General features: G+C 40.4%; 1 protein-coding gene across 7 annotated transcripts in view; it reads left to right on the forward strand.

Moving 5' to 3' along the window:
• Nucleotides 1–27,546, forward strand: part of ADD3 (adducin 3) — a 101,554-nt gene that overhangs the window by 54,800 nt on the left and 19,208 nt on the right. For all 7 annotated transcript variants that reach the window (XM_072871068.1, XM_072871069.1, XM_072871064.1 and 4 more), the window contains one exon: nt 18,507–18,730. In XM_072871068.1, coding sequence (XP_072727169.1) covers nt 18,536–18,730 — 195 coding nt within the window. In that variant the 5' untranslated portion in view covers nt 18,507–18,535. The remainder of the gene's footprint in view (nt 1–18,506; nt 18,731–27,546) is intronic.

Consider the following 27,546-nt stretch of genomic DNA (forward strand, 5'->3'; position numbering starts at 1 on the left):
CTCTTAGCAGTCTGTACTGTGTCTTCAGCATGCCACAGTTCAGTTATGCAACCTTGGGAAATTTCTCTCCCACTGAATGCACTCGTCCTTTATTAAGGCTAATGGGAGTCATGTGTTTGTGTCAGTGGGAAAGCAGACCCTTACAAATCTTTCTGGTAGACTTGGTGGAAACAGAGCTCACGTTCATTATTGCTGTGTTCTGGGCAGTTGGATGTCTCATTAGCGGGACATTAATGATGTTCTGTGCACTTCTTTATTGGACAATGTGGTGAAAATGTAAAATGAGTGACTTCTCGATCTTATCATTTCCAGTATCGTTGGATTAACTTCTGTCTGTTGTGTCCATTCTCCCATCCCAGTACTTAAACATTATTACCTGTAACCTGGTGGATGTGACGCTGGGGGTTCTCCAGCCCCGCTGTCGGGCCGCTCTGCCCTGAGCCCATGCTGTGCCTCCCCTCTCGCTGGAAACTTACTGCAGCTGAGTAGCAACCATTATATTTTTCCATCCTTCTACAATTTAAGGCAGGGAGCAGATCATAAACATTGATCAGGTAGGAGCCAAATTTTAGCCGTGGGGCTGTCCACGTAGTATCTTTATAGTGATAGCCGCGTGCAGAGAGAGTAAACGTGGTTTTGCACAGATCTGCAGGGAAGGTCCCTCAGGCGGTGATGGGCAAGAGCCGCGCCACCACTTCGCTGAGCAGATGTTCCTGCAAACCGCCTGCTAACAAAAACAAACCCACCATCTCCCTGCCGAGAGCTGGCCCCCTGTGAAGCTGAGCCCTTGGCCAACGTCCTGCGACGCACAGTGGGAATTCGCTTCCCCTCAGGAAACGCCGGCTTCGGTGTTTTATCTCGCTGAGGCAACCACAAGAGAACAATGGGCTATTAGAGCATTAGAACAACGCGGGCTGCGACTGACCCCCTCATTACTTCGTTGACTTCATTGTGCAGGCGAGGCTAAAAGGAGAGGTTGGCTGTCCTCAGAGCCAATATGGCGGCCGGTGCGTGGGGGCCTGGGCTGGTGGTGGGTGTGACGTGGGGGTGGCCCTGAGGGAGTGTGGAGGGCTGCCCCCTGCGAAAGGGAAAGAAATAAACATAGAAACAGTGTTGGCAAAGTAAAAGTGTTTGGTTTGTTTGTTTTTTCTTCCTGGTACAAAATCTATCTTCCTTCATTCTTCAGCTTTTAAGACAAAACTATTGCATCGTTGATTTTTGTCACTGTGACTGTGAGAGTGGCTGGAAATGGCTGAATTGCAGGTGAAGTGTCCAGTCACAAGCAAAAAGGTGCCTGCCTCCCCAGTTCTACGTGGAATGGGATAGGCAGGCTTTCACCTCCCATGCAGAGTCCACAGACCTGATTTTATCTTGATTTTATCTTGAATGCAGCCTTTGGAGCTGTTGTCCTTCCCAAGACTGTGCACATCTGTAAGCAATTAGATAAATTATGCCATTGATATCTCAGAAATTAGTCAAACTTGCTGTACTAGGAATTTGTTGTTTCAGAGGAATAAGGATATAGGGGAATGCTTTAATCTACAAACAAGGTACGCACCAGCTATGTGTGCCATTAGTCTTAAAGGTGCACTTTTATTAGAAGCACTCTTATTTCAATGCTGGTAAAATATGTAGAACTGCAGAGTGGACATGCATTTTGAGGGAAGTCAGATGGGACACAACATTCAGATGTTTGCCAGTAGCTCCTCCTTTGTAAAACAGAAACAAGTTTCTTAGTCCCTCAGCTTTCACACATACCCTTAACAACAAAAAAAGAAACCAGCCCTTCTGATGATATTTCAGGCTGTCTTGGGTAGAATTTTCCTGCCTCCATGGCTGGAGGAGGAGCCCATCCAGTATGTGAGTAGATTTGTAGATCAGTTGATCTTTCCATGATGAGAAACAAGGTGATGAAACTAGTTTTCTCTTCTGGACTGGTGTACCTGTCACATACTGAGAATTTTATGTATTTTTTTTTTAAATGTGTTTTTCTCAAAATATGTAATAATGAAGAATTGTGGCATTCCCTTTCTGGATAGTTGTCTACTTATTAGGTAAATGTATTCTCCCCTGCCTGCTGGAAGCCTCCCAGTCAGTGCCCTCACTCTGCAGCTCCTGGGTGGCATCCGAGGGTCCAGTACCAGCAATTTTGCCATCAGTTTGATGGGGGCAAAACAGGTTCTCCATGCGGGAAGAAATATTTAATAGTTACGATGTGCACCTCTTTTTTTTTTTTTAATCAGTTGAGGAAAAACAAGCAATAGCAGCAGCTGTGCCATGTGAGCAAGTGTGTCACCAGCCTGCTGGGCAAGGCATAGTGAAGGGCATTATTCCGCTGGGAGGTTGGCACTGGCCATGGCCCTCCAGAGTTGCCACAAAGGATTTTCTGTTCGACATCTAACGCAACAACCACATTCATATGTTTGCAGAGGGTTTCCATGGAAACCATGTAAACTGTGATGCTAGCAGACAGAGGCAAAGGTTATACGATTGTAGAGGCCCTTTTGTATTCTCTTTAAATGTTTCAGAGCAGCTATATTTCTTAACTGATGCTCTGAGCCTATGCAACAATTTGTTCAGATTTTTGGTTTGGTTTGGCTTTGTTTTGGTTTGGGGTTTTTGGGGGTTTTTTTTATGGAGCATTTGTCATGGTTGTACTGAGGAGGTCAGATGAGCTGCAAGAATAACAATGAAAATGTGGTGGGGTTTTTTTTGTTACATAGAATCACTTGAATATCATGATTTGAATTGATTTATCTTTTTGTTAGTGATAATGATGCAATTGGAAATGGAAGAACAGGGCACAAAAGAAAAAAATTCAAGCTGTTCTGCCCCTACCAGTACAATTGGCAATTCTGTTGGGTAGTCTTATTGCTCAGGTAGAACTCACTCTTTCAGGTCATCGTTCACTGGCACTTGGGGAATTTTGAATGCTCGTCTCCTCTCAGAAGTATGAACCTATGCTATTTATACCAGTTTTAACACTGGCTAGCCTTTAGTATGCTTTGAGAGTTCATGCTGGTTTTAAATTTATACTACAAATTTAAATTTCCAAACATATCTATTGCTTTGTTTGTTCATGTTTCAGGAAGTACTACCACCATGGACACAAACGCTACTTATTATTAAAAGAAAGAGAAGTATTGGCTCTTCTATATGATTAGCCGAGTTCCCATTTGAGTGTCCATGTTTATAAAATTGTGCTTGTTCATAGGTTCAGCTTCATTATCTTGGGACTTTTTTTTAAATGACTGAACTTAGTTCTGCGCTTGTGTTTGGGTTCATGCTGCATGTCAGTGAGAGGTCTAGGTACCTGCTTGTTGTTCACCTGCTGCTCTATGAAAATGAGATCTTACCTGATCACACTGTGCAACTACTCACTCCTGGCACTTAACTTTTGAACCTATTGGCTACTTTAAGCCAAACTTGGTACAAAGGTAAAAAATAATTCTCTTGTGCATTATAAAAGTTGATATCTGGTTAGAAGAGAAAGATGTAGGATTTTGATGCTGAGGTTGAGCAGAGGTACAAGTTGCTCATTCTATCTGATCATAGGGCAATGACTATAAAAGAAGTCAAGTATAAGTGTACATAATTAATTGAACTTGTGATCAAGTTTGCAGAACCAAGAGATAATTTAAATACTCAATTTTAAAGTGTTTTATACTTTGCTGCAAAAAGTACAAAAACCTGTTAGGTGTATAAGATATTCCTATCTAATATAGACAAGTAACCTAGCAGTATTAATTGCATTTCCAAACAACACAATTTTGAAAGCATTCACAGGTGTGCTGTCACAATACACAAAGCAGCACTTAGTAATTACTTTTTGTATGTCACATACGAGGATGAAACAGCTGACTTGGAGTACTTACTGTTGTGGGCAATAGTTTCTAACACAGAATGAAAAGGTGAAATGCACTGTTAGCTCAGGATAGCTGTTGACTTACTTTTGGGCAGCTAGGCATACCCATAACCTGCTCTACCATGCCAGGAGGGGCCAGGAAGGGACGGACTTGTTTGTTTACTTATTTCTCTCTCTCTCTCTCTCTCTCTCTCGTGTTTTTTGGTTAGATATGAGATGTATAATTATTAAAAGCTTTGTATCCAGTGCCTCATTAATGTGACAGTTAAAAATAACTTCAAAAAAATAAACCAGTTGGAATAGCTCCATCATTTTAGTTTTCTAGAAACCACTAGTATTCTAGTCCAGTATCACCCCATTACAAAACCCACTTTGAATGTAACATGAAAGTGAACACAGGCTAGACATAACAAAAACCTATCTTCAGGTTTCTTATAGAATAATTGTGTAATTGCACTCTGAGAGAGGCAGGGGTTGTACACCAGGTAGGAGTGTTTTTCATTATGAATTCCAGCTTTCTGAATTTGAAGCCAGAAGTCTCAGGAAAAATTCTGTTCATATAGCACAAAACTTTGCATGCTTTTCATCACTTCTTGCTGACTGCTTTGCAGTACAAACTTTAATCAGTTTTGATAATTTATCACAGAGAGAGAACATAATACTGATGAGGCAGGCAGAAACCAAAATCCCATAGCAATTTGTCAGAGAATTAAAAAGAACAAAACAAAAACCCTGCAAATGGCATCTTAAATGCTTGTTCCAATGCATACTGGAAGCATCACTCAATAATTAAGGTTAAAAAAATAGAAATCCAGCTATCTCCCTGCCCAAAATAATGCAATAAATTAGCAAATTAGAACAATGCATCTTAAAGAGGAAAAAAATAAATAATCTAAATACTGCCCAACTCTAAAAGCAGCATCCACTGCTACTCCTCCAGAAGCCTTTGAGACCAGACTCCTAGGCCCAGATTCATCCTGCAGATTCCTTTTTTTCTTTTTGGATTAGAAAACGAGTTCCAAAAAAGATGTGGTTCATCCATGTCCTCACTGTGGCTAATGCAGAGCTTTGGCCGCCCTGGGTCGGTGTTGTCCTCCACAGCATTCCAGCACGTCTGTGGAAGCTGTTGTGAATGAGCCTTTGGCAGGCATCTAATCACCTATTATTCAGCAGTTGATTAATCAACTTTTGTGGTATTTTTTGGCATGTTCTTACATTAATACAGAGATCTTTAATTCCTTGAACAGTGTTTAGGTTTTTACAGATGCTTTTTAAAAAAAAAAAACAAACCCACCCAATACATAAGTGAACAAGATAACTGAAAGCCATAGAAAAGATGTGATTTACTTTTGCTCCTCAAGCAGATGTAATCTGTATAGCCTCAGACATCTTTTTGTATCATCAGTAATTTTCTTACGGTATAAACTGAAATACCATGTTTACCTAGGATGATTTCCATGAGTTATTCAAATATTCAAAAATAAGCATCACCAAAGCTCAGAACATAATGTCATTTTTACAGCAATTGTTAATTGATTTTTAAATTAGTTGCTTTTGATTCATAACGGTATAATTGAGAGAAAAATTTACCCCCCCACATCTCTCTGCACTAAAACTCTGAACTCCAGCCCATGGGTAACATGTCTGATACTTGCTTTCAATATAAACATAAGCAGGTTTAATTGCAAACAGGCAAATACCATTTTCAGGCAAGGTTTACAAATGGGCTTTGGAAATTCAAATAAAACAACTTTTATGTTATTTTATGAATTTTTGTCATAATATGTTATATTGAAATAGTTTTATCTAAGAGACAGATCCATCTAATGTATTTTTTGGCTTCAGAATATTCTTGAAATTACAAACAAAAAACCAGTAGACGTCGAAACTGGAAGAATTGTTTGGGGAAGGACTTGAGGGAGAGTCTTTTATGCTGCATGCGTGACTGATCAAAGGCTGCATGTGCCTTCAAAATTGTAACCGAGGTCTTCGCAACTGGACTCCTGAGTCGCGGGTGCTGCAACTCATTCAAGTGCCTGGTTTGTTTCTCCTCTAAGAGAAACAATTAAGAAGCTTTTCTTCACTTGCATGACAATGCTTTAGTAGAAAGTAGGTCTCCTGAAGGTGTCTGTGGTGGATGGTGTGTGTTTGTGCTCTCTTGACTGCTAGGAAATTCTGTCCACGGTACATTGGCCCGGCTCCTCTTTAGACATGAAAGTCTGCCAGTTTTATTCACGCTTCATGCAACTCCTTAGGACAAAAGAGAGGATGGTTTAAATCTCGAGGAGAAGTGTTCGATGTCAGGCTGGTTTTACATTCTAGAAACAACCATCACAGATGTTCACAAGCCCCCAGGGTTTTGTGTAGCATGCCAAGATGCCATCCATGCTCTGTGATACTGGTGTAGTTTGTTGTGGAGTGTCTTTTATTTTATCCAGACTTTCAGTGCTTATGAGTGATGATGGAGAAGAGGAATTATGGGATAAAAGTAGATAATTACTTGCTTGCACTGGAAAGGAATAGTAAACTAATTATGAAATATTTATATATTCTGCTTTTGACTTTTAAAAAGCTACTTTTTCTACTCGCTTAATGCTGACTCACCATACCCACTGACTCACTGTGTGTCCTACCAAAGCTTTCGTTAGTAAATCTTCAGCACTCGTTCAGGGACGTGCTCGCTACTGCTCTGGGCACATCTGCTTCTCTGTTCAGTGCTGTGGTCAAGTGCGAAATAACCCTCTGACTTCAGACTGGCGTGCTTGAAATTCAGTGGAGTTTCCATTCCTGAAAGTGTAGAAGACCTTTGGCTCTCTAAATTCAATTTGCTTTTCTAGTACCGTGAGCAAAAGGTGGCAGAGACGAGAAGCAGGTCAAATGCAGGCCAAGTCAATTGAGATTAATGTACATATTTATATAGGTTAAACTTTGACTGCAAATGAAACTTTGTATTTACTGGTTAGGTAGCTGGTTGGGTGTTTTTAATTATTTTGAAGCAAGCTGAAGACAATATTAGCAATGTGGGTAAACACAGAAAAAGTGTTGCTGTACCACGGTTAATCCTAGGGATTTCCCTGGGAAGGATAATTAAAGCAACATGCTTTGAATGCAGCTAATTAAGTAGCTGCCTTTTAAATTTTCAAGAAGGAGGGCTTGGCTGCCCACTGAACTTCCATGTGGCCCTTCTCTGCTCCATACTTTCCCCTGCCCTCCTCCCCCAAATTATTTTTTACCTTGATCTCTCTGTGTATCCAGTTTAGACCCTAGCTTCATGGAGAGGTGTGCTGGCACAGCTAGGGGATGGCGTTTTGAGAGGTGGGGAGCTGAAACATGTGAGCTGGGAGGGGCAGGATTGTTTCAAGCCAGCCAGGAAGACATGAAAAACTGCAGCATAAGGCAGGTTTAATTTAAGTCCTCTAAAGATTATAATTTTGTATGTATTAGGCATGTGACCATAACCTCAGTCAAATTCTGCATGTTTGTTAACTTTTTTCATGTTATGTTGTAACATGCATTAACATTTATGCTTGCAAATGGACCAAGGAGGGGAAAAATTGTCCCATATGTAAAGGCAAAACTAATTCCAGTAATGGAGAAAAAAGCAAGATCCTTTGGAGACTGAATGACGTGAGAAAAGACACTGTCAACATTATTTGGGAATAGTGATTTAGAGACTTTTGTCCCCGATGCCATCCCATGGCTGATATCAGCTGTTACAGTTCTACCAACAGAGCCTTCCCTCTACACCTCAATTTGTAGTTTGCTTGTTCGAGGCATTTACTAGAGTAAATGTGTGGCTTTTTTCTTGAGATGCCTAGGTTTTTTTCCATGCTTCTCATAGCCAATCAGTGGCAATGTGCCTGCTGCGCAGTCAGGCCTGGGCTTGGCTGGCATCATTTGTCTCACACTTTCATTGATCCCTAAAATTACTATTTTTAAATTACAATTAAAAACCTTAAGACAACCATATCGTTCCCACTATGCCTGTTCTACATATGCAAAATCAGTATATGCAGTTGTGTTGTTTTATCTAAAACATTCTTAGTTTTTGACTATAACTCTCATAAATCATCTTTTTTTGAAATGCTGTTGTTTTCTGTTTAATGTGAGAATGTAGGTACAGATCAGCAAAATGTTAAAATTCCTTTTTTAAGAAGCTAGCCAATTTATTTTGACATGGTCAAGCTGATATTGGTGTATTAAGGTGACTTGTGTTATTGTTCCTTATCTAAAATTTATAGTAGAGTGATTCAGAAATCCCAAGATGAACTGGGGGCAATTGTGCAGGGTGTGGTGCATAATATAAATGAAGATACAATTTGTCCTGAAGACTTTATGATCGAAGGCCTGGCACAATTTCATCTTTTCTTCAAGTCTCCAGTTACAAATGTCCCCACAGAGATTAGCTGTTGGCTGGGTTTCCCATTCCTTACTTACAAGTTGTGGAGGGTGTTGAGCTACAATTCTGTAGTCAATGCATGGCGTGGCAGTGGTCTTAAATGGGGTCTACACTGAGCTGTTGGTAGTGATAAAGGTCAGGATTCAATGTGAAGAGGAGGAACTCCAGGGGTGTGGGCTATAAAAAGGTTTGGCTGCGTGCTGCCATACACGAGATCGGTTCTTCATGTAAACATTTGTAAAATCCAGCAGTTGCCTCGTGTCGATCATCTGGGTTGCCCACCATCGCAGCCTCTGACCTTCCAGCAAAACCCAGGAGGCAGCTGCTTTGGCTGTGACGTTTGTCAGGATAATCAAACTGCCATAAATCAAAAAGGCTGCTGATGCGCCCTGGGATCAATAAGAGTTTTCCCTGCTGTCTAATGTCATACATTGTACCGGTGACCGATGAGGGCTCTTGCAGATTGCTGGGAGTAGCCCTCATTACTCCAAATGGTGTTTTCCAGATTGGTGTAAATTCATGGGATTTTAAAAAAATTATTTATGTAACAAACTTGGTTGTTCTACTCCATAACTCTATATAGGTCCGCATAAAGAGTGAAATTGTTTTCCCCCTGCATCTGTGCGGTTTAGAGGATGCCCAAGAAAAAAGTCACCAGAGGAAGCTGGAGGCTTCTCATTGCAAGAGAGGGAGAGGAAGAGTGTTTCAAAATGTAAAAGGTTTTGACTGCAATCAGCTTTTCCAGTTACATGTCTTTTCTCACAGATAACTTTGTAGTTTATGTTGTAGAGGAACACAGGTTTCATCTTTTTCAAAGGATTTAGGGAGATTTTTCAGCCATTGCTTATGTATGTGTGTGGGGTTTGTGTACTTTCACAGCTTACTATGGATAAGTACTAACAGAATGTAATCTTTTAATTCAGCTCTCTGTTGTCTACTAACTCGTGAAATATTTTTAGGTAACTTAGCCACAAGTGATCATGTAGATAAGCAGAGATAAGTCTTTAAAAAAAAAAAAATTTTCTTTTTATTTTTCTTAAATCTTTTATTTTCTTTATTTTCTTTTTATTGTCTTAAAGTTTCAATATTTTGGAAAATACTACCTTACTTTGTCATTACCAGCATCCCAGATATCTCTGAAACTAGATAAATTCAAAATACACTCCCCTTCTCCCCTCTGCCTTGTGTTCTAGTCTGTCTCTTTGTAGCATGAATAAGAGCTGGGTCATGAGAACAAAAAGTTGAAGCAGCATTTGTGTTTCATCAGAATCCTTAAAACCAAAAAAGACAAGCAGTTATTCCTATTGAAAACTGATATTTATGTCTCATGTCTTCATTTCTGGTTTTAAAATAAAACTGAAATATGCATTTGGGGTTAAAGCTCCCTGACACTATTTTGAGGGTTTCCCTGACTTAAGTAAGGTCAAACACAAATAATATGATTTTTGCTCTGCAAGTACAGTTTACTTGTATCCCATATAGATACTAACTCTGCAGGGTATCAGTTAGTGTCGGCAATGGGTAAAGACAGGACATTAATACCCAGTAAGTGCTGAGATCGCTGATGGATTCTATGAAATATGGAAATATTTGCTAATAATATTTATGACTTTTGTTCCAAGCATCCAAACAGGTTTACATGGATGGGTAAATGCTGTCATCTGTAAAAGAGGGGTAACAAAACAGAGTCCGCAAAAGCCAAAATGCACTGCCAGTCTGAGAGAGCACATTGGGCCTGCACTGATCCATGAGCTGGCTCTGCAAAGTGGGCTGTGCTGCTGGGGGCTGCTCCGGAGTGCCTGGACCTTCCTGTGGTCCCATGGCCTGCTGACACGCTGGAGTTACGCACGTGTTCATGTGCTTTCATCATCTAGAGCTACTATTTAGAGATGATTTTAATAGATATGTTCTTAACATACTTTTAAAAGTGATTAAATTTGGATGCATAGTTTATTCTCTATAATGTCTAAGCTTCGAGGTGCTTCGAGCCAGTGCTTTTGTCTTCATTTGCATTTGCCAAAAGAAACCACTTCCAGAGGACACTCAGTTGAATTCTTGCAGATCGAGTGCTCCTGCTGCCTGTGAGCTGGCTGAGCGTGGTCACGAGCAAATGCTGCGCCCAAAGCAGTGGCGCTGCTGCCATCGCTGCGCTGGCTGGCTCCTCTGCCAGAGGTCTTCTGCATTCAGATCCTCCTTCTTCATAGAAGTCTTAAACACTGTAAGGGAATACAGCTTCAGAAAGCTTGCAACTTGAAAATCTGCAGCAATTCATGCTGCTGTGGTCCTTACCAAATCCTCTGGAGCAGTGGAGGTGGGAGGAGGCTTTCTGCAAGTGCCACATGAATTTTTACCCTGGAGCAAAGTGGGAATGAGCAGAAAAATGTTAAAGGAGGGGAAGTAACTTCATTTCCATTGTTGTCATTCAGCGCATCTGTGCTTTGTGCAAGAGCAGCTTTTTGCGTATGTCATGGGGAGAGGTTTTCTTTTCCCTGGCAGCTCCTGTACGTCTCCTTAGCTTTCTGCTACAGTGAGGACACTCTTCCCAGACAGCAGTCTTGCCTTTGGATAGAAACAAGTTATTTAAGCTCAGTGTTCAGATATTTTTGAGTGATCTCATATCCTATGTGTGAAATTTTAATTGAATGCTTCTATAGAAAAACAGCTTAAACCAAGAGAAACTTACATTCTCATCATAGAGCTCATTTTTACTGTGCTTTTTCGCAAACTTCAGTATAACATAAAAGATGAAAGAAAAACAGGGGAAAAGTGGGTGTGAGGTACAACTGACATGTTTTTCAAGTCTAGTAAGTACAGAAGCTATTTACAGTTTACCAAATAATTTAATTTATTAGCTGTTCTGGTGTTTTTACTCTATTTAAGGAGGTGATTTTTTTAAATTGCCTTGGAAGTAGTCCCCATCCACAGACTCCATACCATTTCATAGGACCACTCACCCTGTGTACCTGAGCAGAGGTGACAACTATCGGCACTCCAAAGTGCAGCTTAATGCTATTTCAAAATATATGCAGACACTTACATATGTAAATAAAACTTACATATGAGTGAGATATAACTCAGCTTTAAAGCTGCTTCTGGTAAATTGCAGTGAATCAGGTACTTGTTAAAAATAACAAATAAATAAAAGGAGGAAATATAACTACTGCAAAGAAAATTTTTCTTGTAAAGAAACAAGTTTAGGGAAAGGGAAAAAACAAACCAATGTGATATCTGTGGGTGACTGACCTCTTTCTCTTAAAGCAAGGTTTTAGTGACACAATCTATGTGTGTCTTTAAAGTTACAAATTAATAGTTCATATTTGCTTTTATCATAGTGTTACAGATAACTGGTGTGGCAAACTGTGTCCAGCAGTAAAAGAGGATTTATAGTGAATAATCAACATGTGATATGAATCCCCCTTTTCTTGCAGTGACATCTCAGTGCTTTCTCGTGTTTCTCATGGTGCAGCCATCCCCTTCCTGGTGCAATGTAGGAGTACCTGTGTGCATCATTTCACCAACAAACTCTGAATTCCTCCTCTGTTAACTTCTCTGTAACCAATTTGCTTGTGTGACTGGATTTGTTCTGACTTGAATGTTTTGTGTAAAGAACAGTATAATCTCAAAATGGTCTTTATTGTCTGCACAACCTTAACAATTTGCTAGTAAAATAAGAAAACATTATTTTATGGAGTGAAGCAAGGAAGCCCCTAGGTTGCTGACTGCTTAAGGGTCATGCAATACAGCAATGGAAACAGCCCAGCTACATACAGCCTTTCCTTAACACAGGAGGTTCCATACTGGGCAAGATGGACCTTGGATCTGAACTAGAGGTTGTCCTTTTGAGACTGGTTTTGTCTTCTATCATCCTGTCACTGGATGATAGTAACTAGGTAACTTGCTCATCAAGAGTTCTCTCCATCATTAAAAACTGTCATGCAGCAGTGAAAGAATACCAATATTTGAATGATTAAAGTAGTTCGGGTCTATAGGGTTAAGCATACAGGTTCATTTATGAGACTTAACACATGCAAATAGCATTTATGGCCATGTGGTAGAGCATATTGGATACATCAAACCATCATTCTAGGCTTGGGGCTTTTTCCCCCTGCTGCTTGTGCTGCAAAATGTTGGCAGGCTGGCCTGCAAATGTGGAGGTGGAGACTGCACCTGCTACAGGCTGGGTGCATTATAAGGAGCCTTCCTTAACACAGAAAAAATGTCACATCTTCAGTTAAAGGTAAAGGTATAGCCCTCATATTTTGGGTGGCTGTCAGCAACCCACTACATTATCTCACTTTTTGACAGTAAAGAGTAGCTGGGTCAGTTCCAGTTTACACTGAGTAAAGCATGAGTTGCACAGCTTCAATATTTATGTTGACTTTTATATTGCACTATATAATTGGGCAAAAATAATGCTTTAGATTTAACACAGAAACACAAAAACAAGGTTCAAGTACACTCAAGTTCTTATTTCTTTCAGTATATAGGAAAGATATATACTGCTGCCACATAGTCTCTTTAATGTAGCATCTGAAAGGAGATGATGATTATTTCATTAGCTTACTCTGTTTAAAAGCAGAAAGACTTAAATTAAATATGCAGCGCTGGATTAGAATATTTGATTTGTAACCAGTTTGGGCTGTAGTATGACAAATTGTTTATGCCTGCATTGCTACTGGAAGAAACAGTATTAGACACCCTTATATCATCACCATCTTTGTTTCAGAACAGACATGTGCGTAGATATGCAGTTAACTGGCTGGGGGAACTGATACAGCTGAAAATAAATCCATTTTTAAAACCTAAAAGTTAAAACAAAACAAAACTTAAACTTGGCCAAAGAGTAGTTTCTCCTACCCGTTCCACCATCTGCCCTTACAAACATCTGCTGGCTTGAATCTGAAGAGGTGATACAGGGAGAAAAATTGAACAGCTGGGAAGGTTGGGAGAAGGTGTGACTGCTTTATTTTTTTAATGCAAATACTACCATGTGTCAATTTAAGGGTGTGGTTTGACTTGAGTGCTTGTGTATAGGATCACTGTATATTAGTCAAATCAGTTAAAATAATTTTGCACAAATGCTACCTATCTAGTGTAGCAGAAGTATTTTCAGTTCCACAAATTGCATTTAGAAAATGCTAACATCTGAACATACCTCTTGCTCATCTTACCAGTGTGTAAGGTGAGACTGATAAATGAAACCCAAACCTGTTGTAATGTTAAAAAAAAATAAAAAAAACAAATCTGTCAACGCTTTGTCAGATATTTATGGTATTTGACCTCCTGATCAGGAGAATAAAAAAATGAATTTAATTTTGAGCTGTTTATCCAAATAATTTTTTTGCTGTAGAACAGATGCGTTTACTCAATTATATGTCATTACTAAAATTCATAAGAGGGTGGATGGACAGTTGACTTTCTAATGCCAGAAGACAGCAATGGTGACCCTCGTCTCAGTCCACATTCTCCTACGTGTTTTCCTGCCCTTCTTAACTATTCCCTCATATTCCTTAAGCGTGTTTCTTTCTGCTAGCTTGCTTACGCAGCTGACAGTGTTGGCTGAAGCCAAAGCTTTAATTCAGACTGGAACCTGCCTGTTTCATAGGGAGGCTGGAACCGAGATCAAGAAACACCCAGTTTGCTTCCAACAAGTCTCCTGGCAGACAAGATACTGGATGGGGGGAAGAAGGAGCAGACTGTTCCTTAAAAACAAGCAGGCGAGAAATAGCAAGAGCAGAATAACACAACGCACTCCTTAAAAAAGAAATGCTCGGATGCAGTATAGTCTAGCTCGAGTGCTCAGACCTGAAATCACTCTTACTGGTTAACGATGCAGTGTGCACGCTGCTGGTTTGCAGTACTGGAAACTCTCAAACAGATGGATTGTACTGCATAGAGAAAATGGGGATGTCTGAAACCAGCCATAAAAAGTCAGCATAAAAGGTAGGTTAATGATTCGTTGCTAGGTGATCTAATGATTTGATTCCTTTTCTGTTGCTCCGTCTTTCTCTTATGGTGGTATTTATTTTTATATACATTCTGTACATTATGAAAGATAAATATAGCAAGTCAGTGCTTTCTGGGGTGATCTTTGGCAAGGTAAATTTTCTTGCATTTGGTCTCTTGCTCTTTTTTTTTTTTCATTTCAGTACTCCTTGTTTCTCTGACCTCATTATTATTTTTGAGCTGCTTTTGTTATTTGACATTGAAAACAGTTATTCCAACAAAAGCAGCACAGCATGTTACTTGGACTTTACAAAGTGTCAGATGGGGATGCTCAGTACTTAATGTTGCAGCCTAAAATCAGCAGTTCCAAGTTCCTGGAATAAATTGGAAGCTTTTGTTAAATAAAACTTACTTCTCAGTGGAGAGATGCATATCCTCCTGACAAAGATGGAATGCTCTACTTTTTCCCTGTAGCCCAGTTACGGGTATAAAATACGGAACAGATATGGAGGCCAAACCCATGATCTATATAAGGCATCAAAGCACGGGAGGACACGACTTGTTTTCTTCTGTAGCAGTATCAGAGTTCAGTTCAGCATGAACCAGGAGGGCATAACTAGACAGGGGGAAGCAGAGTTAGATTAACAAATTACTCTGCGGCAAGAGCTTTTGAGCTTCTTTGTTTCACAGGTCCCTAAAAGTATTTTCAGCAGAGATGGGGATTCTGTATAAAAAAACCTTACACATGCTGACTTGCTCTTCTTAGTTTCTTTTGCCCCCCATTGGAGTAGTTGACCCATAGGTAGGGAAGTATACTTTGAATCTCTTTTTGGCATGACAGCATATGCATGTTAGGCTAAAATGTGTGCCTCAGCTGAGGAAGAGTGATGGCTCTCACCGGGACAAAATCAGATCCTAGTTTAGGTTTGATTTCTCTGTGTATGTTTGTCCTTTCTGACCAGTCTAGATATAATGTATTGTTGCTATAGGGGCGTACAGTCTCTTATTTCCACCTGTGCCTCAGTCTGTGGAACTACTTATACTTATGCAGTATAGCATGCATAAGAAACATTGGCTAGTACCACTCAGGAAGATGATCACTCACTTTCTGTAATACATGAACATCATTGAAAGAGGTGGAAGCCAAAAGTAGCCTTGCAGCAAAGCTGATTTTTCTTTTGGGCAAAAGAATCTCACCAAAATATGGCGGGGGGGAGAGAATCCTCTATCACAATTCTTAGCTTTTGACATCTGGATTTTCTGTAAATACTTACTTCTGTGTCATTGCCAGTCCTGTGCTGAGAAGGAGGAACAGATTTTTAGACTCGCAAAAGCTGAGCGCATTTTTAACAAGCGCCCCTCTTTTTAAAAAATAAGTGCAGGATGGAAATAAATAATAAAAGAATGGCTGATTTGTTTGAAAATTTTCCAGCCGAACAGTAGGGGTTATATGAGAGTCAGCCTGGGCCCAACAGAGCGGGCATTGAACCAGACCTAATAAGAACAACTGGACCCAATACCCATATTATGTTCAGTAATGGAGGGGTTTTTGTAGTATAAGGGCTTTAATGTTGTAATCTTAATGGCTAGAGGTAACAAACCAGTCTGAAAGGAAAGAGGAAAAAATGAATTCCGAAACAATTTGAAAAAATCTCTTTAGTGGATTTAAGGTATTGCCAGCCATGCTCGTGTCTTTTTACAGATGAATGGGCTTTTCTGTCACTGTAAGAATGAATTTTAAAGTAACGGACTTGAACTAATTATGTCCTGTAAACCTATAATAATAACAATAAAAGTTTTTTGAAGTTCAGACATGCGTGTAGTTGGTCCAACCAAGCGACTGGATCAGCAGTTGAGCCAGTTTGCCACTTGGGGTTAGCGGGACTCAGGAACATTTTAGGAAAAACAGTTGCATAAGGCAACTCCTAGGAAGAAGTAACTGAAGAGCAGGAGTTGCAGCTGGTCGCCAAGCAAGGTTCTTGCCATCTGCATTTCTAGACTGCTTTCAGTTACCAGCAGGTGCTGGAAGGTGTCTGTTCTGAGTCAGATGGAGGTATTTGGGCTGTCCCAAGAGGTTTATACGTCTTCAATGCTCCCAGCTGGAAAAAACAATAGTTCATTCTTTAGAAAAACTTAAGCTCCTTTTATACTTCTTCTAGATTTTTCCCAAACCCCCACTTCCTTGATGCAAGCCCCTTGAGTTCTCCCCAGCATCCCCAAACTGATCACACATAGCAGACTTCCTGGTGGTTAGTCAGCAAATGCTGAATGAACTCGGATTGCACCCGAGCAGCAAATGCAAAACTCACCGGTATGCTTCCACAACCTCCATAACAAAGCCATCAGAGTTCATGGAGCTTGCCTCCAAGGATGGAAATTATGCATCCCAGAACATGGTACGTTCATCCAGTATGCCAGGTACTTCCTGGAAGCTCTGTGTGTGCAGCTGGATAACGTTGCATCCCAGAACGTGTTTTCTCCCTCAAAAAAAAAAAGGAGGGCATAAAGAACAAAAACAATTATAACCTGTAGTGATTGTTTTTTAGAAGGGTGTTAGTTGTATTTCATCTCAATCCCAAATTTTGTCATAATCTGTAATATGCAAGAAAGTCATAGATGTGGTTTTCTTGTACCTTATCTGCTAATGCTGATCTGCTAATTTCCCTGCTCCGTAGGTGGTATCCGTCTTGTTTTCTCTCTGGGGTTTTGTATTTGGTAGCAGGGCTGCAGTGCCCCAGGATTTCATCCTTGCGCTGTCCCTTGCAGCGTGCCAGCAAAGCCGTTTGGGTGTCAGTGTGGGAAACTGGCTGAAAACCAAATTGCATCCTCCAGCCTGGTTCATGGCGTGGCTGCGCAGCAGAGAGTGCAGCACAAGGACCAAAAGGGCTTGTTGCAGGCAGGAGGAGGTCTTGGGTTGCTGAAGCTGGTTTTAACAGGGATCTCCCCAAATGTTTCATCTAGCAAATATGTGATGTTGTAGTTAGAAGAGTTCAGATGCTCCCTTTCAGTTCAATGTTCACAGAATATCCCAAACAGTAGTTGTGCTGACCCAAACAAGGGATGGGTGAACTGTGCCACGGAGCAAGGACACTTTAAATCACTGCTACCATAATGTCAAACCATGCGGTGTAATACTGCTCAACAACTCTCACCCCTTAATGTTTGGCTTTTTTTCCTCTGAAGAAGTGAGTTATTTACATACCAAATACATTTGCATGCAAATATTTTTATATTAAATGTATTATTGAATGTAGATATTCACATGTTAAAATGTATTTTCATAATACACTATCTTGTCCTACAAATCTTGCTTTTCTTTGTTCTTCAAACCTGAGAAAATATCCCTCTTCAGTACCCATTTGAGGAATGGTGTTCCTGAGTGTGCTTCTGAGCCTGATTCTTTGTATGAAAATTCAGGTGTCTGCTTTTCTGCTTTTGATCCAGTCCTGTTTGTGTTTACAAATGCTTATCACGTTTTTTAAATGAAGTTTTAAGCATAGCTTTCTACCAAGACATGAAAGGAGTTTTTGTTGTTTTTTTTTTCCCTAATGTAATGAGCTTCATTTTTTTTCTAAAGTAACGAGCTTCAGTGAGAATCTTTGTGTACAATTGCACACAAGAGGAGAAAAGCTAAAACTCAGCTATTTGCTGTGGATGCAGCCGCAATCCTGTGCAACCCAACGTACAGCCTTTTCTGCAGTTCCCTCGGTGTCTCCAAGTTCCTCCTGAAAGTGCAGGCACCAGCCGGCGCTCTGCAGAGATCCCCTGGCAGTCTTCGAGCAGCCTGGCGCCTCATCTTTAAGCTGGGGTTATGAGAAGCTTCGGAAATGCTGTAATTGAGGAATGTCTTCGTTCAAGTTTGGACATGAGTTCTGAATGGATTTAAACAGAGGCCCCGTCTTCTGGGTGTGTTTGAACACATCAGGAAGGAGAGCTATATGAAAACCATAGGGGGTGATGAGTGCAATGTAAAATGGTATAGGAAAGTTTGTAGTAAAATATATTATGGGCATTTTGAATGTCATAATTCTTAACTGTGTGCTGTTCGGGTTTTTTTTTAACTTGAAGAGAGATGGTTATGCAGTATCAGAGAACTCATTAATGGTTTTTTAAACACTTTTCTAGAATTTTTCTTTAGTTTTCTGATTATGATAATTATTCACTTGTTCTCCTTTCATTTTAGATGTTGTTCTGCAGAGATGAAAAATAACATTATTTGTGTCCAGACTTGGAAGTTATATTCAATGCCCTCGTTTTAATTGTTAATCATTCTTCGCTCTTTTTTATTTTGTTCAGGTGAAGCCTACCTTCCACAGCGTTGAAGCATGAGTACTGATGCCAGTCAGGTGGTGATCACTACTCCTCCCCTGGCCACAATGCCTCACAAAGAGCGGTACTTTGATCGCATCAATGAGAACGACCCAGAGTATATCCGGGAGAGAAATATGTCTCCTGACCTGAGACAGGACTTCAATATGATGGAGCAAAGGAAGAGGGTCACTCAGATACTGCAGAGCCCTGTGAGTGGGATTAAGGGGGGATGAGAATGAGAGAGTGTTATTTTCTGAGATTCCTGATTAACTTTTTGAGACTTAAAAAAAGAAATCTGTGTCACAGCTACCTAGAATAACTCTGGACCATCTTCTAAGAAGAGTCACTAAACAGATTATCCAGCATTTTGTTTGTATAGTTTTTTGTCTGTGAACAAGCAGCCTTTATTGTGTTGTTTTTTCTCCTGATGCTTTTATATTCTTATGCTTCATTGCAGTATTACAAAAAGATCTGGCTGGCTGCACTGTACTTAATTAAAACTTAGGGGCAGGGAAGAGAGTGAAAGAGTCACCGGTCAAATAGGAACAAATTAGGGCATTACGTACTTTCTGGGTTTGAATATTAACCTATCATTTGCAGCAGGAATGCTTTAATTAACATTTTTAATTAGGTTAAGTATGTTTAAAAGCTAGACTATGTGTTCTTTTCATGTCCTTGGGGGTGATCATACCCATACTTGGCCATATTAGCACTCATATACTGGCTGTGTAGTTCAGTACTTGTGTAAGCTACATATAAAACTATGAAATCTATTTAACCACTCTTATATTAGTTGTAATTTATATTTTAATACGTGCATTCTTTGGGTTTAACCTGATGAATACATTGGAAAGTAATACTGTTACCTTGAGTATTTTGAAGCCATAGGGAGTGAGTAGGGACTCTGCGAGGGTGAGCCTTTGGGGGTGTTGGGGTGTAATGTGAGTAATGAGGATAATGGGACTGGGAAAGAGTTAAGCAGCTTTACAGATCCTTCTCTCTTCAGTTCCTGGGTAAGTTGGGGTGCTTCTTCTGTAATTTTTTTGGAAGCTTTTCCATATGTAATGAGATTGCAAACAGCTGTTAGTAATCACCCTATTATAGTCATCCATGAATAACAGGATTGTTTGCTAAAGTGTTGTCGTGGAGTGCCTCTTGGATCAGTGTGTTGCTCTGAGTATAATGTGAACCTGTTGACTAAGGAATTTATTATTTTCAAGTCAATTTGTGCAAGCTTGGTTTTGCAGCCAACCTCTTATAAAGAAAAAACTCTAAGGAGGTATTGCATAATGCTTTAATCATTATAATTTTATGTTAAACATTCAATTGTCAAATGTGATTGGAGTCTGCTCCTTCCTGTTAAAATATTCACATTATGAATAGCCAGTACTCATAGCAAAGACTAGATCTTTAGCCTAACATATAAGAATAAATTACAGAGGTCTTGTTTGGGTTTGTATGTATGTTATTCTTTGATCCTTTCGACGGCAGTATTGAATCTGATGAGCGTAACTATTTCCTTAACATTTTGGGGGACTTTTTGCCAAGTCTGCCAAATGTAATAAATGTGCCTTTGCTGCAGCCTCTGTGGTTTTTTTAATAGATGCAGTGTCAACATGCAAATTTTAGGAAGGGAGATGGAAAGGAACAACCCCTGAGTCTAGGTAACTGTTTTAACAGAAGGTTGGAGGACAAAGAGCCGCTGGGCTGCTGTTAGTGGTGTGCTGCAAGAGAAGCTGAGCCCAGCACTTTTTGGAAGGGGACTGTTTGGAGCTGCCAATAAGTTGCAAGTTTTTGTTGTGTAAGGGAACAGTTGTCCAAATAAGCCAGGGGCCTGCCGCCTGCTTGGCTCTTGGCATCTGCCAGGGAAAAGTGGGAACGTGGGAGCTGAGTGTGTGATCAGGCACAAAGAGGAGGTGTCTGAGCTACCAGTTCCTCTCACTTAAGTATCTCCTTTTGTTGTCTCTTATCTTGAAATAGAAAATTTATAGGAACCCTGCTATGATTTCTCATGTGAGGAAATAAAAGCATTTTTAATACAGTATCTGTGACTGCATGTCCATCAAGCAAATTTCATAACTGATCTGGGAATAGAAACTGCATTATTTCTTCCAGGTTCCAGCTGCGATGTGCCATAGTGTTCTTGAGAGTTAGGGCTGAAAACGATTACCTTGTCTCCTCCTGAATATAATATTTATCACAAAAGGGCCAGAAAGCATTTTTCCTGTTACTGGTCTGCGTAACACAGGTTCAGGATTGAATTAATGAGTATTGTGCATAATGGTTTTGGTTCTATAGCTGCAGAATTACATTGCGTTAGAAGTTTGCATAGAGCTTTGTTGCTTCTCTGGTTTATTCCAGTCATCAAGGAGGAAATAGTTTGAAAGTGTTTTAGAAGAAGAGGAAGAGAGGTTATCAGACATACTTTAAGAGCTTGCTTGCTGGTAAATCTTCACCCAGTCTTAGATATATGCATTCAGATCAGAGAAATAGTCATTGACTCATCTTCTGGCAAGTATTAGTAAATATGAAGTGTATGTTTCAAGAATAATACCTTTCTTAAAAATACATAAGCATGTATGGACTTGAGGTGAGCTTGTTGGAACATGTGCTTTCTCTGAGCAAAGAATGATGGTGTAAAACTAAAGGGTTAATCACTGTCATAGTAGGAAGCTTAGGTACTGATTTAATCTGTTTTATTAACAAGCTTTTTTCTTTCTTTCAAGTAGGAAAATCTAAATCCTTTAGCAAGAGAATAAATTAGAGAATATATTTCAGGAACCATGGTATATTTTGTGCAGTGCATGTTATTGTAAGGGCTACAGTCCTGATTAGACATCTTCAGACATCAGACTGCTGCATCTCTCTGATGTGCCGTTTGATGCGCATATTGATTTGGAATTTCCCTTTTCTAAATTAAATAATTTAAAAGCTACTGAAAAGCTATTCCCATTACCTCTGATGTTTGCTAATGTCTTAGAGCCTGTTCATAATAAGTCTTAAACAAATTATAGGAGTTTTATGACCACTGCCCACAAAGAACGTCCTGACATTATAAGTGAATTCTCAGATATGTTTGCTTAATACTGCATGTAACCCATGAGCATCTGATGGCCTGGTAAATCTGATAGGACCCGCATGTTTGTTGTTCTGTGTCTGTTAGAAATGTAGAAAGAAATTAAGATCAGCTGGGTCTGAGCAGCCTGATAGCATGCAGAGGTACTGCTGGCCAATCTTTAAGATAAAGCCATTTAAATTTATTTCAGTAACGTCTGCAAGTTCAGAAGGTTCAGGTTCTGTGTCGTTATTTTTAAAGGAGTGGTACTACATTTATGCGGTGGACTCATTTCATTGCTTCACATTAGATCTGAGATACTTGACCCATGATATATCCAAAATTTGAAAACATGGGGGGTTTTTTTTAGATTTTTCCAACTTAACTCTGAATTAAAAACAGTTTTGTCTTTTTATATGCTAAGCAATCATATACTGCTTGTTACACAGAGTAACTACCTCTTTCAAAAGTAAACATTTATTTGCTGTATCATCGAAACCCTTATTTCAGTTATGGTATGCAAGTCCTCCTGGCCTTCATTTCCTTCTGGCATTTCTCTGGTGCCTTCACCATGGCAACCAGAAGCTTCAAAAAAGCAATGGTTGCACAGTTATGGTGTGTGAAGACTGAACAGTCAGTTCAGCATCGAGGAGCTGCATGAACATCTAGCAGGGAGAAACTCCATGCAGCTCTCCCAGAATGGCCAGGGAAGATGTTGGGTGTTTCTGCGAGCAGGCAGCAGTGCCACAGTGCTTCCAGTGAAGTGAGACCATGGGAAACAATTATCTAACCAGCAAGAAAGCTAACTACAGGCTTTAGCTAACAGGACTGTGTGTGTAACCTGCCAGGAAATTAGGATCACAGCTTAAACTGCATTGAAGGATATCTTACATCCCCTTTATACCACTGTATTTGAAGAAAAGCTACAGGTCAGAGTGGAAATGGAAGAGGATACATTCACTTATTTAATTTATATATAAGATATACTGTTATATGAGATATATTTTATTATTTTGATATGATTATTTTGATATATTTTCATTATTTTGATGTAAGAAGAAGTTGGAGTAGTCGAATTTGTGTATAAAGTGACGAGTTGAACAGCTGAAATATGTAAAAATGAAAATGCCTGGTTATTGGAATTTAAATGCCCAATTCATGTTTTGAATTTACCAGTGAAAGTTTCACATGGCTTGTTGAGACCCACTGAACGTGCACTTGCCATTTTTACATATGAAACACACACTTATTTGGAGCTTGTTTCTTTTTAAGCTGAGCAGTTTGCTGGCAGGATCTCGTCATGCTTTGCTTTAATTTCATGTTGGCTAAAGAGAGCACCTACCAATCCATCGCAGCTCTGCAGGCCGTTCAGAGCGATTCTGGCTCGGCGCTGCCATTACATGAGGGCACTGGTTCAGGTCTAGCCATCAGGATTGCAAAATCTTTTCTTTTTTTTTTTTTTAATGCTGAGGTTAAAAAGGTACTTCTCTCCTGTGCCTCTCTTCCTTCCTGCCTTGTACATGCACACGCACCCCTGCCTCCCACGCCAGCTGGCGTTGCTCAAAGAAGTGGGGAGATAACAGTCCTGCTTAGCAGCTCCTCTATTCAGAGGTCTGCCTTAGCATGCAGCCTGCAGGCAGATTTTTATCCTCAAAAACAAGCAAACCCACCCACACTTGAATTTTTTTTCTGGCTACGTTATTTTCAAACCATCAGGACAGAGATGAAGGATGGTTTGATTTATTTTTTTTTCTCCAGCTTTTGTAGTTGTCTAGCTTACTTTATTTTGTATCGAGTGAACATCCAGTATTTTCGCAACACTGCTCCTATTTGGAACAGTTTATTTTCTTAAAATATCAAAGTCCTTTCAGTTCCTCACATGTTTCGGCTTCCACTGCTCTTTTCCCACAAGTTCAAAAGCCTTTCAGATCTTTCAGGAGCATCACCCTTTGGCCAGGAAGGGCTCACAACTTTATACCTCCCCTGGGAACCTTCTCGCTGAGCAGGCCTCTCACATTGCAGCTCCCTCCTCTGGCTTCAGTCTTCTGACATCTTCCTGACTTCCTGCTGAGGAGTCGTGGCCCTCCTCTGATCGCAATAGCTTATTTAATGGCATGCTTTCGTCATACAACCTGTGCAGCATTTCATTCACTGGGGAAGATGAGCTCAACTTGGCACATCATTTAAGGCAGGCCACAAAATGTCCCTTAAAGATCCCCTCTGAGCTGTGACAATATCTCGCTGAGCCTGGGGCGGGCAAGTTCAGCATTTTAAGTGAGGGGCCATTTGTGCTCAGGGTAATGCTGTCTTAAATCAAGGCCATCCGCTAGATCCCTATGAGAAACTAAGAAATCCCATTGCCTAACTTCCATTTCTATAGCTGCGATGGTACAGGTTCCATTCATACCCGTCCTGCACCATAAGTGCAATTGTGAGTTTTTCCCTGCTTCCTTCCACTAAAAATGAGTTACCTTTCACTCCTCTCTTATTTCCATATTGCTGCTTTCCACTTAGTTTGAACTCTGATTTTCATTAGATATATATGCCAACAGTTTCTAAATCAATTTTTTTTTTCCATCCATATTTCTAATCTTCCTGCTGGTTGTTAACTGCTTGGGTTTGGGTTTTTGCATCTTGGGGGGTGTCTGGAGAGCCTGTTGTACTTTTGGTGCCATGCTCTTTAGATGATTCAAATCATTAAACAATCAGATCCATCCTCCTTTGCCTGATGACTTTCCTACGTATTTCCTATAAGTATTTGAAGTTATTATTTGTAAATAATACTCTGATCTGAATTAATTACCTAGGTAAGCGATAAGGAGATATTAAAATAAAATGCATTGTAACAAAATCCACTGTTTTTCTTTCATTCACTAGTCTTGTAAATTCTGTACAATAAAGGCATCAAATTAGTCTGGTGAGAGCAGGAAGAGGGGTTTCCATTGCAGTATGAGTAATGACTAACAATGGAAAGGACTGACTTAGCTGTATTCATTTTTAAGTCCTCTTTTTTGGCTGTTAAATAATCCTTTGGTTTAGTACATGCTCTTAACAGTGCCTGGAAAATCCTGGAAAGTCGTGACTGATGACTTTCCTTCCTGGCTGCATCCAGAACGCCCTGCGAGAGCTCTGCCTGTTGTCTGTCCTGGTGCATCGCCACCACATGTTCTCCCACCCTCCTTACTCCTGCGCTTACTGAGAAAACAGTTAATTATGCTCGGAAATGTGTAAGACCCCTGACAAACTGAAATTTGATTTCTTCTAGCATTTTAAATTTCAGCAGTTATATTCTATCTAGCAAGATCCATAGCATGGCTTTACTCCACAAGAAAACACGAGGGCAGGACCCAGACCCCCCATTCACGGCAGCAGTTGTGTGAGCGTGGGGATTGCTGGCACTGGGACTTGAGGAGCTGGGTGTGCTTGAAGGTGGGCTTTGCACAGTTCAGTTTTTGCTTTTCAGGTTTTGCTTTAATCATGGGGTATCTCTAGGCTGCTTATCGCGGGAGTAAACATGCTGCTTTGGCTCACAGAGGGAAGCTAGTGTGTACCAGGTTAGAGGAGCTGGAAAAACCGGTGCAGGCTGAGCTCTGCATGGGACCAGCTTGCTGTCAATCGAGTTGCTGAATCCAGCCTAGATACCCACATGCTTCACTGCAAGTGAAGAGATTATTATAACTTTACCTAATTCCACATATTTAATTCGGAGCCTATTTCTGTTTGTCTTAACACAGAAGCCCCTTCCCCCCCCCCGCGGTGTTAACAAACACTTTTTATGACGCTTATCTTCTCCCCGCCAGCCTTAACTCACTGGCGGTTTTTTGTGGCGAACTCCACCCTTTTCCACTTTGGGCACCAGTTGTTTGTATCTAAACTCCAGTCCTGAAACAGCCTGTTACAAAGCCGTATCGGCTGTTTCGGTGAAGGTCTTCCTCTCCACGGGCAGCTGCATTTACAGCACAGGAGTTAAAATTAACGTCTCTTCGCTCTCAAGAACAAAATACCAGTTAAGTTTTGAAACTTTTCTTCGGTGGTGGTGATTTGGCTTAGAGACTCTTTGTGAGTGCATTTATATGTAGATAAGTTGAATTAGACCCTTTTAAAAAATTGATTTAAGATACATAAAAATGTGATAAAAAATGGGCAAAAGCGAAAATGGGTGAAGGGGTTTCTTGTATTATTCTGCAGCTTTTAGGCTAACAGCAGTGCTGCTATTAAATGTAGGGACCTCACATATCTTTTCTAGCTACTTTCCTGTAGACTGACATATCAAACTATTTGTAATTAGTCCTGATGTGAGCACATGCTTTCTCCTCTTAAAGGTTTGTGATGGTGTGGGGTATTTGCAGATTACCTGTATGCCATTGTTTTCTCTATTTACAGGGAAAACTTTTTTCTTATTATTTTATTTCTACTACTTTTGAGTGGATAAGGACTATATGGAGAAATCAATGGTCAACAAACAAGAAACAGCATGGAAAGATAGTAAAAATATTTATGAGCCTGCATACTTAACATCCTCATAGTAGGCAGCTCTAAGATGAAGATATTACTACTAAAATTTTCTAGCAACATTATTGTTCTGTGCTATATATAGATGTGTATACATGTAAAATAGGTTATTCTAGCAAGTTGGTTATTCTAGTTTTTCTGCTTATGTTGACTGAAAAATACCAGTTGTCAACTGGTACATGCAAATGTTGGTTTGACTCTTAAAAGCCCCAATTTAAACTGTCAGCTCACACTTAGACTGTGGTTCTGAAAGAAAGTGGAAGTAAATGAGTCACAACTGAGGCTTGTAACTTCACTCTTGAGTTTCAGAGAGCCCTTGCAAGTCTAAGTTGAAAGACTTTTGCATCTAAGCTGCTTGAGTTTATGATGTGTATTTGGATGATGATTGCAAATATTTCTGGAGAAGTAATTTTATGATGCTAGAAAGACGTTGACCTAATCATGCAACTAATGACTCTATCAAGAAAAGCTGTATCTGTTCTGCAGGCTCCAGTACCATGTAAGGCTGTCTAAGCTGGTATAAAAGAGCTGGCTGGAGTTTTAGAAACAGTTAGAAAGTTTAGAAACAGCAGAGTTCTAGAAACAGTTTTAGGAACAGGTTGAGCTGCCCTGTATATTATTACTGGTAAGTTGTGGCAAAATTCATGTCTCAGTGCAAGGTAGTGGAGTGGCATTCAGAAGGTGGGTGAGATGGAAGCAGAGCAGCCAGGCACCGCCAGCTCAGGGCAATCAGTTCAGCAGCTGACAGGCTTGGCTATGCAGGAGATGCTTTGGTTCACGGTGTGAGTGCAAAACTACGTTTTCCTCTGGTGTAACTTAGTGTAGTTCAGCCCACTGCAGTTTTGAAGAGAGCAACCTCAGCTGGCAGTAGTGGAAGGGGAATTTGCAGCCTGCTGTATGCCAAGGTCAGGCTATTTGCTTAGGTGGCTGGCTGCTGCCAGGTGAATAAAAGCTCTGCTCGGCATCCTCCTAGTTGTGCATCTTGTCTGAAATGTTGCTTTGCCTTCTTTCCACAAGCTGTCATGGACCCAGTTTTCATACCACGGGCTGTTTTCTGTGCAAACTTTCAGCAGGATGCTTGAAGTGCTGTTCGAGCACAAACAAGGGAGGGACTTGGTGCTTGGCTGGGCAGGTGAGCTCACTGAAGACAGAGGATGCGTGGGGAAACAGGAAACGATTCTCAGCTAAGGCAGGGTGGGTTATCCAGGCGGCAGCCTTGCCGTAGCACTGGTGCAGGCACAGGCAGGTTGGCCGAGTCCAGAAGTGGTGCAGCTGTGTTGACGGGGCAACTGCGTTGATGGGCAGCATGGGCAGCTGTGAGGTGCTGTGGTTCTTGGTACCCCACTGTAAAAAGTCACTGCTCTTATGGTATCATCTTATGTCTAAAGTTTTACTGTTTTAAAACAAATAAACCCAAAAACCCACATGTACCCAAAGAGCTATTTAAATCCCAGAGCT

The sequence above is a fragment of the Ciconia boyciana genome, chromosome 8 (genome assembly GCF_034638445.1).
Source record: "Ciconia boyciana chromosome 8, ASM3463844v1, whole genome shotgun sequence".
NCBI classification, from domain to species: Eukaryota; Metazoa; Chordata; class Aves; order Ciconiiformes; family Ciconiidae; genus Ciconia; species Ciconia boyciana.